This window comes from Corvus kubaryi, unplaced genomic scaffold (assembly GCF_017639235.1).
Source record: "Corvus kubaryi isolate FWS band 111438036 unplaced genomic scaffold, C.kubaryi_AGA036_p1.0 37392, whole genome shotgun sequence".
Lineage (NCBI taxonomy): Eukaryota > Metazoa > Chordata > Aves > Passeriformes > Corvidae > Corvus > Corvus kubaryi.
This window is the reverse complement of record NW_024581131.1, coordinates 2317923-2332252: the sequence shown is the minus strand read 5'-3', so window position 1 is coordinate 2332252 and position 14330 is coordinate 2317923. Positions and strand designations below refer to the sequence as shown.

Below are 14330 nucleotides of genomic sequence, written 5' to 3'. Positions count from 1 at the left end.
GAGAGCCAGGAAGAAGTAGGGAAATGTGCAGTTCACTGAGACTGTTACACCTTTGACACTGAGGGAAAACAATGTTTGTGAGGTCTTTGATGTGATAATGTGAATTTGGCAGGGATTGCATTAAGGTAAAGGTTCTGTGGGACTGTGTGAACGCAAGAACACTATCAGTGCTGGAGAAATACCTGTCAAGACAAATTTGTGCTATTTCTGATCAGAGGCTCTCTTCTGTTTAGCAGGTTCAGGGTCACATGCCTCCGCTCATGATCCCAATTTTTCCACACGACCAGCGGACACTGGCAGCGGCTGCTGCAGCACAGCAGGGATTCCTCTTCCCCCCAGGAATAACTTACAAGCCAGGTAAGCTCACAGGGATATGAGGCTAATGCACATTTTAAGACATTAATGGGAGCTTCTCGTGTGATCTGTCTCATACAGATGATACACAACAGGCATAGCTGGTTGGAAATCAGCTTTCACAACTCCACTTGGAAAAAAATTTCTGGGTTGAAGGAGGTGGATGGACTATTGGTTATTGAACATCATGATTTTTTTAAACTTCATTTCCACAAAGTCATTTGCTTTAAATATAGTGGCCCACTTACCTAGCAATTTGCATCTTATCTGCCCTGTACAAAAGCTACATGTCTTTAATTAATTCTGGTATCTTCAGTATATTTGTGTTTTGTGTCAAAATTCTTACTCTTTTGTTTGATTTCAATCTAGTTAATAAAAGGTTTCAGTAGTTCAGTTCCAGTCATCATTCAGACTCCTAACAGGTCACATAACCTTGCAGTGAAATATGTTTCGAGATGATTTAGCAAATGTTATGATTTCTTTCTTTTTTTCCTCTGAGTTTACAGGACTCCTGGGGAATTCAATTAGGGATATAATGGTTTGAAGCTACTTTCAGAGCCTCCTTGTAAACAGGGCTTTAAATGTTTAAAGACACTTTGCCAAAGGAATTCAATGTAGGAAGATAGTTAAGTAAATAAAAGTCAACCTTATTTTCATTTGTACATTCTTTGTAAGTGACCTCAGTCCAGAAGCAGCAACCTTATTTTGCTCATTAATAGTATTCTCTGTCAAGCTGCCTTTAGCATATTAACCTGATAACTAATAACTACAAAACATAAATACCAGTTTATTTTTTTTATTCATTAAATATGAAACGTACAAAGTAAAGCATTGATCCTATTCCCACTGATGTTAGTGGTGCTTTTGCTGTTGACTGCAACAGGAACGGGGTCAAATCCAAAGTAAAGCCTCATAATAGATGATGTAAACAGCATGCTAATTAAAAGCCAGGTTGAACCTAGAATCTTTTCTAGCAAGTTTACTTAATATTGGATGAAGTGAGGCCAAGCAGGATTTCAGCAAGTATTTCCGTTTGTCCCACTCCCTTCTGTCTCTTTAGTCCAGAGACGTTCCCCTTTAAACACAGATTCTCTGTCTAATTATCTTATTTTCAGATTTTAAAATCCCAAAGTTGTTTTCCGATTTGACAAACTGGTGCACTGTATGCTGGAAGCAGTTACTGGTGTTCTGAAAGGCAGATAGCTCTAGGTGGCACAGGATGAGGATTATTCACACATGTCACTACCTCACAACAACTAGGGGCCAAAGACAAAGGGTTGCCAGGTTTGGAAATTGCCTACAAAACCCTGGCTATATCTTAGTTCTCACAGACAGGAGAAAGCACATGCTTTCCTTGCTTTTCCAATTTTAATCTGAGATGTTTTCTGAGTAGTGACTGCTAGTGACTAAGCTGTTGGTTGTGCTGCCCCCTGAAAGGCGTTATGTTCAATCATGTTGTTTTAATTTTGGCTCTGTAGACTTCTTGGTACAAAAAGGACTTAGGAAGAAGAGTACCAGTATGTTTTCCTGAACATGACCAAATTTCTGCACTTATTCCAAAGTGTTCCTCAAGGTACCTCTCTAACTTGATCCTATTGGCCTCCTAACAGGAGCTGATGTGGTCTTAGGGCATTTTCTTACTTTCCAGAATGTAGAAAGAGAGATGTGTAGCAAAAGTTAGAAGAATGAAATGCAAGAAGAAACCTAGGCCTAGATATCTTGCTACACAGTGGAGCCATTGGCTGGTATGTTAGTGGTGTAATTCCAGAAGATGTTAGTAAAGACCAGAAGTTACAATAATCTTATTACCATCAGTGGATTTAAAGAAATTATAATATTTATATCTTTAATATAGCTATTAAATTCTACTGTATGTGTGGCAAAGGTAGCCGGGCAGGTCAGTAGCTTCTGTCAGAGACACATCATGATAAAAAAAAGTGCTGTAACTACACTTGGTATTGATTAATTCCTATTTTTGGCACTCTCGGCACGGTAGTTAAGGAATTAATGAAACTGGAGATTAAGCTATACTCTTTCATAGAGAGGGTTCTTCAAAGTCATTTCTGAGGAATATTTATGAACTCGACTGCTACTACCTGTACTCCTCTACTTTTGTGAGAAATGAAACTTTTGCCTGCAGAACTGTCAGTTTAGACTTGCTTGTACCTCTGAGGGAAGACAGGAGATAGATTAACCCTTCAGACACTTAAAATTTTCTTTTAGGTTGCCTGTTTATCTTCTATTTCATTTCACTGCAGTTCGATGTCGGCAAGACTGAGTTTTGACCCTGCCAGTTTCCCTTGACATTCAGAAAACACAGTGAGAGGCATTTCAATAATAGGAGCAGTGGGGACTAAGTACTTTTGAAACTGACTGTGTCATTTAGGGAATGTCAAATATTGTGTGTGCAGTCACTTAATTTGCTTTGCCTGCAAAATGGGCTAGATATAAGCCGGCCCCAAAGTGGGAGCAGTGCATCAGTGTTAGTGACAGGACAGTGACAGGACAGCCAGGATGAGAAGTCCTGCCTTGATGTACAAGCAGGGGTGTGATTATGTGTCCATGCAGAAATGTCTTCCTGGGCTAAATTGGGAAACAATATCATGGCTGTTTAGTTCAATGCCAAGGTAGCAGTTACTGAATCCTGTTGCAAATTTGCACACAAACACCAGGCCTTGCAGGAATAAAATGGTATTCTTTAACAAAATACACTAATTCATACCCTCAACTGAAGGTCCTGTAGAAGAGAAGAAAATTTATTAGGTTCTGAGGCCCTTCCAGTACACGTCTTGCTGCTCATGAACTTCTGAGCTCAGCAAATCATTATGAACAGAAAACTCAAGGACTTACAGATATACAGCTATGATAAAGCCTGACAGGAGAAAGTTTCCTACTGCCTGGCAGAATCTATAAGACGGAGATGGCTCCCTCCCCCCCAATATTTGCAGCTTTAGGAGGTGAAACACGCCAAAGTTAGCAAGTGCTGATGACAAGTAATAATTGCATTAGAAAAAAAATCCCCAAAGTCCCATGCTTCCTTATGTATCTCAAAGTCATGTAATATAATTTTCCGGCATGGTAAGTACTAATTGAGAAATCAGAGCTGCATAGACCACCTAATTAATTTTTTATACATATTTCAGTATTTATACTGTATACCGGATTAATTAAACTTTAGGGCGCTGTGCATCTCAAATGACTGTTGTGACTATTGACCTGCAGGCGCTTGACGAGCCTCGTAGAGTACCTGGTTGTGGGGGTTGCCACTTATTCCAGTGGGAAGCTGAGAGTGGCAGCTGTTAGGAAGCTAATACTTGCCCAGAGATGCTAAGCAGTTAATAGAATTATTTTGCATTCCGAGTACAGCAAAGCAACTACGCTGGCTTTCTGAGTGTGACCACTACACTTACTGCTTGGAACTGGTGGGCAGCATGGGTACCATTATACCTCCTCTCACACTGCAAGTTTCCCTTCATTTAGCCAACCACACGCATCCGGAAAAGCTTAGTGGGCTGGAGTATCCTTGAATGAGATTAGTATGTCCCCTTTAGTGCCCTGGGTCAAGAGGACAAGACAGTGAGTAGGATGAGGAAGATAAGGATTAGGAGGGACAGCTCCCTCCTCCATCTTGCAGTGACTAAAGTATTACTTCCATCAAGTTTTGTGACTAAGAGGTAATAGGAAAGTAGGAGGATGATGGAGTAAAGATATAAATCAATGCTGGGTAGGAGCCAGACCATAAGTTAAGCAGAGTTCAAACAGCAGAGCTATGGTTTGCTCTAAGCAGAGAGTGAGAGGGTCTTATGCCAGGTGCATAATGGCAGCTTGTGAGACTTGAAAATACTGGAGAGTATCTCTGGAAAAGATTATTGCAAATAGAGACATTGAGTAGAGTAAAACTCAATTTAGACAGGCTTGTTGAGTGATATGCTGCAGTGTCTTTTCAAAGCTTTTTTTTGTATTTCACACAAGAATGATATATAGCCCATGATTAGAATGGCTAGTTCTTGGAATGTCCCTTATCTACCTATCTAGGTCATTTGGATTTATACACAAAAATAATTACAGGAGATTTTGCTATGCTGCAATGCAACATGAAAGTGGAAACTGTTTTCCTAGGCTGGTGGCAGAAACAGAGTCAACATTTTGTCCTGTTGCTAGTTGCGCTAGAGAAGGTAATATTATTAGGGAAAGCATGACAAACAAAACTGTCAGGCTTATTGTCATCAGGCTGGACTTCAGAACATTCCAATACTGTGAAATATCTGTCATCAAACTAATTAAACTCCTTGATTACTGTAGCTAATCCACATAACTCACATAATCTTAGATGTGCTGGATTTCTCTGATATCTGACATTGCAATTTCCATTTGGAACAGGTCTTTCAGAAATTTTTCCTAAAGCTGTAAGGTGGCTTAGATTTTCCATATCCAAGTATTCTTTTTTTCAGTAGGCTGCTCTTCCTCCTGGCAGGTGAAAACAGGAAGCACACATCAAATCCACTGTGTACTGGGTTGGCTGTCTTTGCATGGCTTCATGAGTACTGTTTCTAATGGAAATTCCCCAGCACTGAGTTAAAACCTGTCATGTGTCCCCTGTTGGAACAAGGAGTTTATAACCTCAGGATTTGCTGTAGCAATCGTATGTGCCTCAGTCCTAAACATTGATGTAAAAGCTGGAAGTGATGGTAGGCAGCTGGATATTTGTCAGGTGGGACTTTGCACCGAAATGTGCAAATTTCATAATTTTGCAAATATTACATGCAGACAGACAATTGTAGGGGAAACTGGTTTGGCTGCAACATGAGAATGGCAACAAGGCAGAGTTGCAGCAAACCCTGCTCAGGACAAAGGCATAACTGAGGCAGTGCCATCACCCACAGGAGATGCTCCAAAGTATTCCCTTAGCCAGTGACCTCTGTTAACAACTTCCTCAATCCTGATGGCTCTGGACAAGCAAAAGTCATGCGCTGTATGGGAATACCGCAGGAGTGGCCATCTCTATCCCTGCAGTATCCTGACAGCAGCTGAGGTATTCTTTCCTCAGCCTGTTCATTATGCCTAGAAGGATAGGGCCCTGGAACTGCTGATCTCTTGCAGCTCTTCCAACTCCATTTCCTCTCATTCTGTGAGTGAAGAGACAGATTTTAAGTCACAACCCCAAAATGGGGGAAACATCATCAAGCCAAAAGCTTTGTAACTCACACGAGAAGATTCAGCTTATGTCTTACAACTGTGTTTTAGGAAAGATGGGTAATAAAGCACCACCTTTCCCCTACTCTGGGTCTCACAAAAACCAGACATCCTTCTTTCCTTACAGCTCACAAAGCCTTGATCTGGAAGGTGAGTCTATACACCCTATAAATAAAGTCTGCTAAGCTTCATCTCTTCATCCAAGACAAAAAGAAACATTTACATTACTTCTGTGTAGAATAACACAGCACAATTGCTCACTGCTTTTATTCATTTGGAAATGTTGCTCAACCTGACAAACGAAACAGAAGTCTGGCATAATTTTCCATGGCTTGTAAACACCAATTTATATATAAACAACAGCAGCCAAATGTAAATAGACAATCAGCACAGCAAGGAGATTGAAAAGATCAGTTTGCAAAACATGACAGATTTTCTTCTTCCAGCATTCTTCTCACTCCTGGTTATCAAAGGCCAGCACACACCAGTACCTAAGGCAGACCTGTTTGAACATGTTCTCTTGCCTTTTGTACAAATTTAAAAGAATGGATCCTCACGCAAGCAATTCAAATCAAGAAACAAATTTGAAAAAAATTGCTACAATACATTGACTGATTTCTTGCCAAGACGGCTATGGAGGAGCTTCTTGATCCATTCTTGCACTGAGAAAATGAGAGGGGGAATTATGTACCTGTGTAATTAAAAATTAAAACCAGAGCATTCTTTGCATGCTCAGTTTGCTCAAGGGAGAAAGACATACCTTTGCTCTGCTTTTACTCCTCAGTGTCAACAAAGTACTCCAGAGCTGAAGGAGTATTAATTTTTCTTCCCAGCACAAAGATGCTGCTGACATACCAGGACTTAGTCATAATTTAACACATTAAAATGAGGGTGTAAAGGGACAGTATTTGGTTTTAATAACAGATAAACGGCATAACTATAAAATTATTCTTCTTCCTGCAACAAAACACAGTGCTGTAGCCAGCAGGTGAGCAAGAGAACACTACAGGGTGTGGTGAAGATACTATTAAATTAACTGTGAAGCCAAAAACTCTGTGTGTGCGTGTGTGCGCGTGTGGGTATAAAATATCTGGCTATTTCAAACCATAGGAGCATGACAGCTGTGAAAAAGGAGTGCCGCAGGGAATTCTTTTAGAGTTTGGTTTTTTTAAAAATATGTTTGACATGGAAAATGTTTTAGTACAAATAAAGCAACTGGTATTGAACTTAAAAAGTGTATGCGGAGGGGGAGGGAGAAAGAAGAGATTGCTGTGTGGAACAGGGATGAATAATTCATGATATTTAAAGAAAGAATGCCTCCGAAATGTTCTGCAAGGCAGTCCATGCTGATAAGTCAGATGGTTATTTCCCCCCCCCCCCATTTAAAGCATCATTAATTCAACATCTTTGTGATTTTTTTTTTTTAAAACCTTGTAAGATATGTCTGAAAGAAATGTTATTTAACTTAGATTAGGATCTTATTTATTCAGATAATTTCATATAAATATCAAAGAGATGAGTGGAATCATTTAACCATAAAGAGACAGCTTTACTACTTTAAGAAAATAATCTAGAAGTTTCTTTTTGGTTTTGTTTTTTAAAGAAAAAGAAACCCCAACATCGTTGGACACTAAAATCAGCCTCATGGAATGGGGAAAATAAGAGGAGATATTTTGAACATTACTCCATAGGACACCAGTACAATATAGTGTTGGTGAATGCATTGTAGCAGAGCTCCATGTGCAATCAGAATCCAATTGTTACTGGACTGTGTACAAGCACATACTGTGCTCAATGGCCTGATGAGGTATTATGGATATGATGCAAAGAGACCTTGTGGATTAGACATGTACAATTTATTAAAAAAGTGAAACAACTGAACATTTTAACTGAGCTGGAGACAATAGAACTTCAGGTGGTAAAAAGAAAGAGTTTTGAGGAATCTGGTGACTGCAAAGACTTTAGCTATTGCTATATATCTGAGGGGGTTGACAAAAAAAATCTAGTTCTTGGAATGTCCTGATTATATTATATTGGATTTCAGTATTTTCCCTCACTGCTACATTCTGCTTTCAGCATGGAAGAGTTTGTGTAAAGTAGACCGATTATTGTAAAAATATAAAAAAAAGTACAGCCTCTTAAAATGTAGTTTACAGATTGTATATAAAACTGATTTTAAATAAGTAGCTGAAGCCAAAGTGATATTGCATTAAATCACCGTTACTTATCCATCACTATATTAATTTTTATATTACAGATTACACTGCTAAGTTATTTCAGCCTTCTTTCATTCCTTACGTTGACTGAGTCCAAATGGCACTGTGTGATGCACATCTATGGGAACACCCATAGATGCTATAAGACATGATGTTACAATACTTTGGAAATTTTAGTACCTGAATCTTCATGTAGCCAAGCACCTGTCTAATCTGTCGACTTCAGTAGGCCCTCAGACCTAAGAGAAAATTAAAATTGTATTTCAAGCTATATTAAAAGGTGATTTAATTTTGTTTTTTTCTATGACTACCTTAAAGGAGTTGTCCCAAGATAGGGAACCCCAAAGCAAAACAAGAAACGTCAACCAGTGTTGAGCCAGCTGGGTACCTTTCCCAGGAGCCGCTCGACGCTGAAAAGACGTCACCTTGCATTAAACAGGACTGATATTTCTTGAGTTATAACAGATTTCTTTTTTGTTAAGAAACATGTCGTGAAAACTACTTTTTTCTCTGGGAGCCACTGGGGTTTTCTGGAGTATCTTATCTGTGTGTCTGTGGCTGTGAGGTCTATTTTGTGCCCAGGCTTCCATGCTTGATTTGAACATTCACTTTTGAAAATGAAAATCACGAGTATCATATTTATGTTTTGCCAGTTTGCCTACCAGCTATCTGCTAACAAAAAAAGTTCCAAGGGAGCATGGCAAGTCTCTGCCCAGCGAAGCCTTTTGTTTTTGCAGATGTTTAGGCTTAGAGGAGTTCTGTGGAGCACAGGCAATCCTAGGGCCTTGTTTGCACTTGTCTGCTGCTATTCTCTGCTCACTGTCTGAACCTGCATGCATTGTTCTCCCGACAGGTGATAACTACCCTGTGCAGTTCATTCCATCAACAATGGCAGCTGCTGCTGCTTCTGGACTCAGCCCTTTACAGCTCCAGGTATGTGCCAGAACAAAAAAATGTGGGATCGAAGCCAGCATTTTAGGGGAAAACTGCTAACCAGCTGTATGCTAAATAATAGCCTGAATGTTAAATAATTTTTGAGCACAGCCCAGGAGGATTAACACCTTATGTACATACAGTACAGCAACATGCAGCCAACCTTGATACTGTGAGTGAAAGACATTGTCTGTGTGTTTTATACTGGCAGTTAATGGTATTTTTTCAATTTACTTGAACAGTTGATGGGAGATAAGTTCAAAGATCTTTTTGTACTTTATTTTCATGTGGTCTCTCCTCTGTAGCTGCAATGCACTACCTATAATTGGAGCACTCAGTGTATCCAAACAAAAGTGCATTATTGGGTTTTTCTATTTTTTCCCTTTTTTTTTTTCAGGCAGTGTGGTGCTGACAATACAATAAATTGCAAACTCTTTTAGCTTCTGTATTTAGGTAATCTCATCCTTTCTGTGCATTAAGCTGGTCAGATGCCAAGCATGGTTAGGAGACTTAGTTTGGCCATTTATTTATTTTTGGCACATATAGAATGAAATGTTGTGAAGGAAAGATTTATGTGCCATATTATTAGCTAGCTTCTTGCGGCAAGAAGTTTTTAATTTCAGAAGAAAAGACACAACAATGTCATAAATAATGAAGAAACAGTCAAAAGCTTTCAGAGTTAAAATGTGTGGAAAGAAAGTGACAGTGAACATGAGAGGAAAAGCCATTAAAGATGCATGTAACTATTTGCAAGTAAACCTTTGAAACCCCTATTTGAGTTAGGTTAGATTTGGATTCAGAAGCAAAGTAGGAATAAATTGTGCCTGGAGTAGCAAAGTATTGCCATGCTAATAGCCAGATATCTACTTTCCTTACCTTTCTGTGATTATATTATTTTCCAGAGGGACCAAAGCATATTAAAAATCCTTTCCTCTTTACCTGTTATGATATTCTTGCCAGATTAACTTAGCGTAAGCAAAAATGGGGCCAGAACTTGCTGTTCATTGGTGGTCCAGAGCTGACAAGAAAGACTGCTTGATCTTAGGTCTGACCTAACCTACAATCAGAAATTGAAGAGAGGACATCCTGACTCTGCAGGCAAAGATCTGCAATAAATAGTTTTGGGTCATGATAATGTGATGTTAAGACTGTACCTTGGACAGGATTGAAACCAAAGGGAAGTTTCTCAAAAGGAAAAGTAGCAGGTATCCTTTGAAAATCAGTATTTGACTATTTATCGAAGCAAAAGTCTCATTAGCTTTAGTTGGGAAAATACTGCAGAAATCAGCTTTGTGAATAGAGAGACTATTTTTGCTGCCTTTGAAATGCACTAAAACAAATAGTGAACCTACTCAAGACGGCAAGGCAGGAAAGGATGAAAACTACCACTCTCAAAGAAATGGGATCTAAACCACAGACATTCCTGCTTCTTTTCTTTTACATGATCCATTTGTAACTTGACCCACATATTTGCACATCAGACTTGGTCTGAATCTACAGCAATAATGCATTTTCATTAATTTGCAGACATGATAGACTGAGTTGTTAAACATGACGAGAACAATTAGAGAGAAAACAACCAGCAAAAATGTGGTGCTAGTAAATTCAGAAATATTAAGGCTTGGGGGTGTGAATTTCCATTTAGATATATTTGCTGTAAAAGACCATTTTGTTTGTTTGGTTCCCCATCCCCCTTTTCTATTTTGTTTGAATTTCATCTCCATGGGATTTCAAAACCTTTAATGTTTCATGGTTATAAGAGCTTAAATAACAGAGCACTTAAATGTCCGCTGATAGCTGCTCATCAGATTGTTAAAGTGCCTGAACTAAATTTTATTTACTTCTACTAGTAATATTCTCTTTGTGTCAATTCTCTGTGTTCCCTAAATGAGCACTTATTTGGGTGTGTTTGTTGGAGGGAATTGTTATACCTGATGCATCATGAAGACTGTTAGGGGTGTAGCATTTCAGCTCGTTTTTCCATCTTTGCTTCCCTTCCCCCTTCTTTCTCTGTTCCGCTTCCTTTCTTCCATGCACCCCACCCACTTATTTATTTACGTGAATGCTGTGACCTTGGTATCTGAGTATTTCCCAAGTGCTTAAAAATACTGATCACACAACTAATCTCTGCTTCTTTCAGCCAGTGGGAGAAATAGCTAATTCATTTGCAGGTTTGGCTTTGTTTCTACATGTGAGTGTGTGTGTAATATCCATGTTTGGAGAACCTGGGGAACGAAAGCCATGTCAAGTAAAAGAGTTTTGCAGTAGCTCTAACATTTCAAATTTACCAGGGCATTATTATTAATTCCGTTCTATAATCTGTATCCAGCTAAGGAAATTCTGCTAGCTTCAAGCTTTCTCCCCTTTTTTTCTACTTATGCTTATTTTTTTATTTTGGATGATCATGCTCCAGGTAGGAGGTAGCAGCAAATTTGTCTTCTCATCTTCCTGTGTGTTAGGGCAACTTCTATGCAAGCTCTGAATCTAATAGCACAGAGAACCATTTTTTACCAGGTACATCATGTGATGATAGCAATTATTCCACAGAGGATGTTTCTCCAGGGGGCAATTTCCAGTTAATGATTTGCCTGTCTTATTCAAGCTATCAGCACATTGTTATCAAAATGTACTTTCTCTGAATTCTATATTTGTGTTCACCAGTGGATTATGTATCTCCATGAGTTAAAAAAGCTTTACAGAAATCATATACAGGAGTTTCTCAAGTAACTAGTCTGACTTTCATGGGTGCTGCATTAAAAAAAAAAGCAAAAAAGTGTTCTCCTTCAGCAACAGACCAGTTGGACCCATCTTCTCTTTAGATTTCTGATCACATTGATCAGTTACTGGTAAATACCATTAACATTCACTTGTAGCTTTGAGTATCTTGCAGTAAAATAGTAACTACCACACTTTTATGCCAGCCCATGTTCCTGAATTGGTGGCTTGCTCTGCACTGGATTGGTATCACATAGCTTCTTTTGATCCGTATTCTGACCTCATGAAAGTGTCATTGACGATGTTGACAAAAAGACTTAAAACTCTCTGTTCCACACCTCCCATTGACATCTCAGCCCCATCTCAGCAGTTTCCTCAACAAATCAACCAGAGATTTAAATAATATGCATGGTAGGACCAAGTCTTGTTAGGACTCTTGGCATGAGAGGGGATCTTGTTGATGAGGGAACTATTCTCTAGGTATACTCTGATCAGAAAAACCAAGATAACTGTTCACCCCTCCAGCCTCAAACAACTGTGAGTGAATAGTTTGCAGGTTTATTATCAAACACACCTGTGGCATAGTGGTGTAGGAAACAGTTCTGATACCTGTGTGTAACAGAAGTGAGATGCTTTAATTAACCAGTGTGAGCTGTAAAATCTTTTGATAATTTTCCTTTTGCTCTTCTTTACATACATCTTCTCTGGAGTTTCTCCCCTTTCCCATTTTCCTGAACTTTTTCACAAGTTGTCAAATGGTTGCACTGATACAAACTGATTCTAGAGATGCGTGGCCAGCAATCTTGTTAAATGAGTGGACTTGATCACGAAATGGGTTTTTCCAGCTCTCATGCTGCTGGTAGCAGTAACCTAGTTACTGAGAAGTCACAGTGGTGGCAGAGGTGGCACCTCTGTCATTACTTTCAAACAAGGAATGTTACTATATGCCCTTTAGTGTTTAAAAATCCCCCCTGCCTTCATTCTTACGTATTTCTACAAAGCTGTCTAGGAGATGAATAAGGAAGTGTCGCAACTCTCTCAACCACGACTGATAAACTGTTGATAAAAGTGGAAGCACTACAATGATGCTGGCTGGAGTTATTCCTAAACAAAGTGAGCTCTAGGAAAAAAAGCAAAACAAAAAAGCTTTCGTTCATAACTCTTTCCCCAAACTATTTGTGTAATTTGTCCTTCAGAATTTATCGCTTATAACACTAATGAACCTTGGCAAGTCTTAACTATAGTTGCAGCTGTGTTCTTGAAACCTGAAGTTTTTATAATCCAGTGAAAAAAAGAAGAAAATTTTAACTAAACACATATTTGTCTATTTCTTTTCTGCCCTCCCATCTTATCCTGCTCCTCCATACTCTCCTAATTGCAAACAAAGTAAATGACCTTTTTTTATACTGCTGGGTGCAGATCCAGTGTACTGCTGAAGCATTGCATAGCCTGCCTCAGGGGCACAATATTAGTAGAGGGAAGGCCAAAGAATGCTATTTTTAGTTGAACAGTTCAGCAGATGGAGGCATGAATACTCATATATCTGAAGGTTGAGGGGTTTGAACCATTAATTTTGATAATGTATTTAACCCTGGGAACAATCAGAAACTGTAACTCCAAGGTTACAATGCTTTTGACCTTTAGAGAACAGAGGGCACTTGGTACAGTAAACAATATATTACATTTCTACTTATTCCAATTCTCTCACACGTATAAATTTCAGGACATAGTTGACATTTGCTTTCCTCAGCTATTTTAGTGCTGGTCCTCAAAGTAAGTCAAGAAGAATGTGCAGGAAAGAGGCCAATGTAATGCGACAGTCATGTAAATATGGCCTTTAAATAGCTAAGTCGTTAAATGTGGCCCTTTACGAAGAAATATTATTCTCAGGAACCAGAATCTGAGTGACTTATTATTGCAATGAAAAAGTTGTTTTAGTGGACGGCTGCTCCTACGGAGTCTCCTCTGTATGCTGTAACCTTAACACCATTTTTCAGCAGGGCTAAAGTGATCTGATAGTGAGAGCTCGCACTGGAGGTGATTTGGTCCCACTCTGGTACCACATCATGCAAAGTGATGTACCTGCCTTATGTCTTACTAAATGATGCATGCTCCTCTTCAACAAATATAGCAGTTAAATATCACGCAGCTTAAGTATTTCTAATTAAAATATCTCCATGTGTCAGCATATTGGTAATGTATTATTTTAATCCATTTATTTTGTTTATGAAACAGTGACATATGTTTAGATTGTGAAATATATGAGCCTTAAAAATCACTTTATTGAAGAAAATTAATTTCTACAATGCTGTCTCAGTAATGTGTTCACTCACCCAGTCAGTCACTGGCAGGGCTGCCAGTCTTAATGTTGGTTAGACACAGTTTAACAGTTTTATCTGACATAACACTCTCGGATGTAGGCAATAATAATTTTTTCAAATGCAAAAACCATGGAGTTTTCCATTCTCTTTCTTTCTTTCTTTATTTTTTTTTTCTTTTTTAACACAGTGAAGAATGGGGATTGGGTATAAATATGAGAGAGATTTGGTAAGACCAATCAAAATTAAAAACAGCTAGTTACCTTTTCAAAGTTAGACACTGCAATTTGTTTGTCAGCGGGTAGATGTTTGGGTCAGCACTGTGAGTGAGTGAGTGTCAGCGGGAATTCCTACAAGACAAGTAATTTCCCTCAATGTATTACTGACAGATTGCTCACTTCTTCGAATCACTAGAGAAAACAAATTTAATATTGTTACGGGCAGAGTTTCTGTCTTCATTAGCCTTATAGAATGATTTTATCTAGCATTCAAAGACTACTGAGCTCTAGGTGGACATATTTTAACAGAATGTTCCTTATTATGATACAGTGAATAGTGGTCTAAATTAAGGGGATGGTGTGTGCAAATTTCAGCATATGGA

At 38.7% G+C, this 14330-nt stretch overlaps 1 protein-coding gene across 10 annotated transcripts in view; it reads left to right on the top strand.

The window, feature by feature from the left end:
• SOX6 (SRY-box transcription factor 6) overlaps positions 1-14330 on the top strand; it is a 374652-nt gene that overhangs the window by 274440 nt on the left and 85882 nt on the right. For 8 of the 10 annotated variants that reach the window (XM_042038377.1, XM_042038378.1, XM_042038379.1 and 5 more), the window contains 2 exons: positions 234-357; positions 8617-8696. In XM_042038377.1, the coding sequence (XP_041894311.1) occupies positions 234-357; positions 8617-8696 (204 nt within the window). The remainder of the gene's footprint in view (positions 1-233; positions 358-8616; positions 8697-14330) is intronic. The other 2 variants (XM_042038382.1, XM_042038380.1) reach the window with 1 other exon arrangement.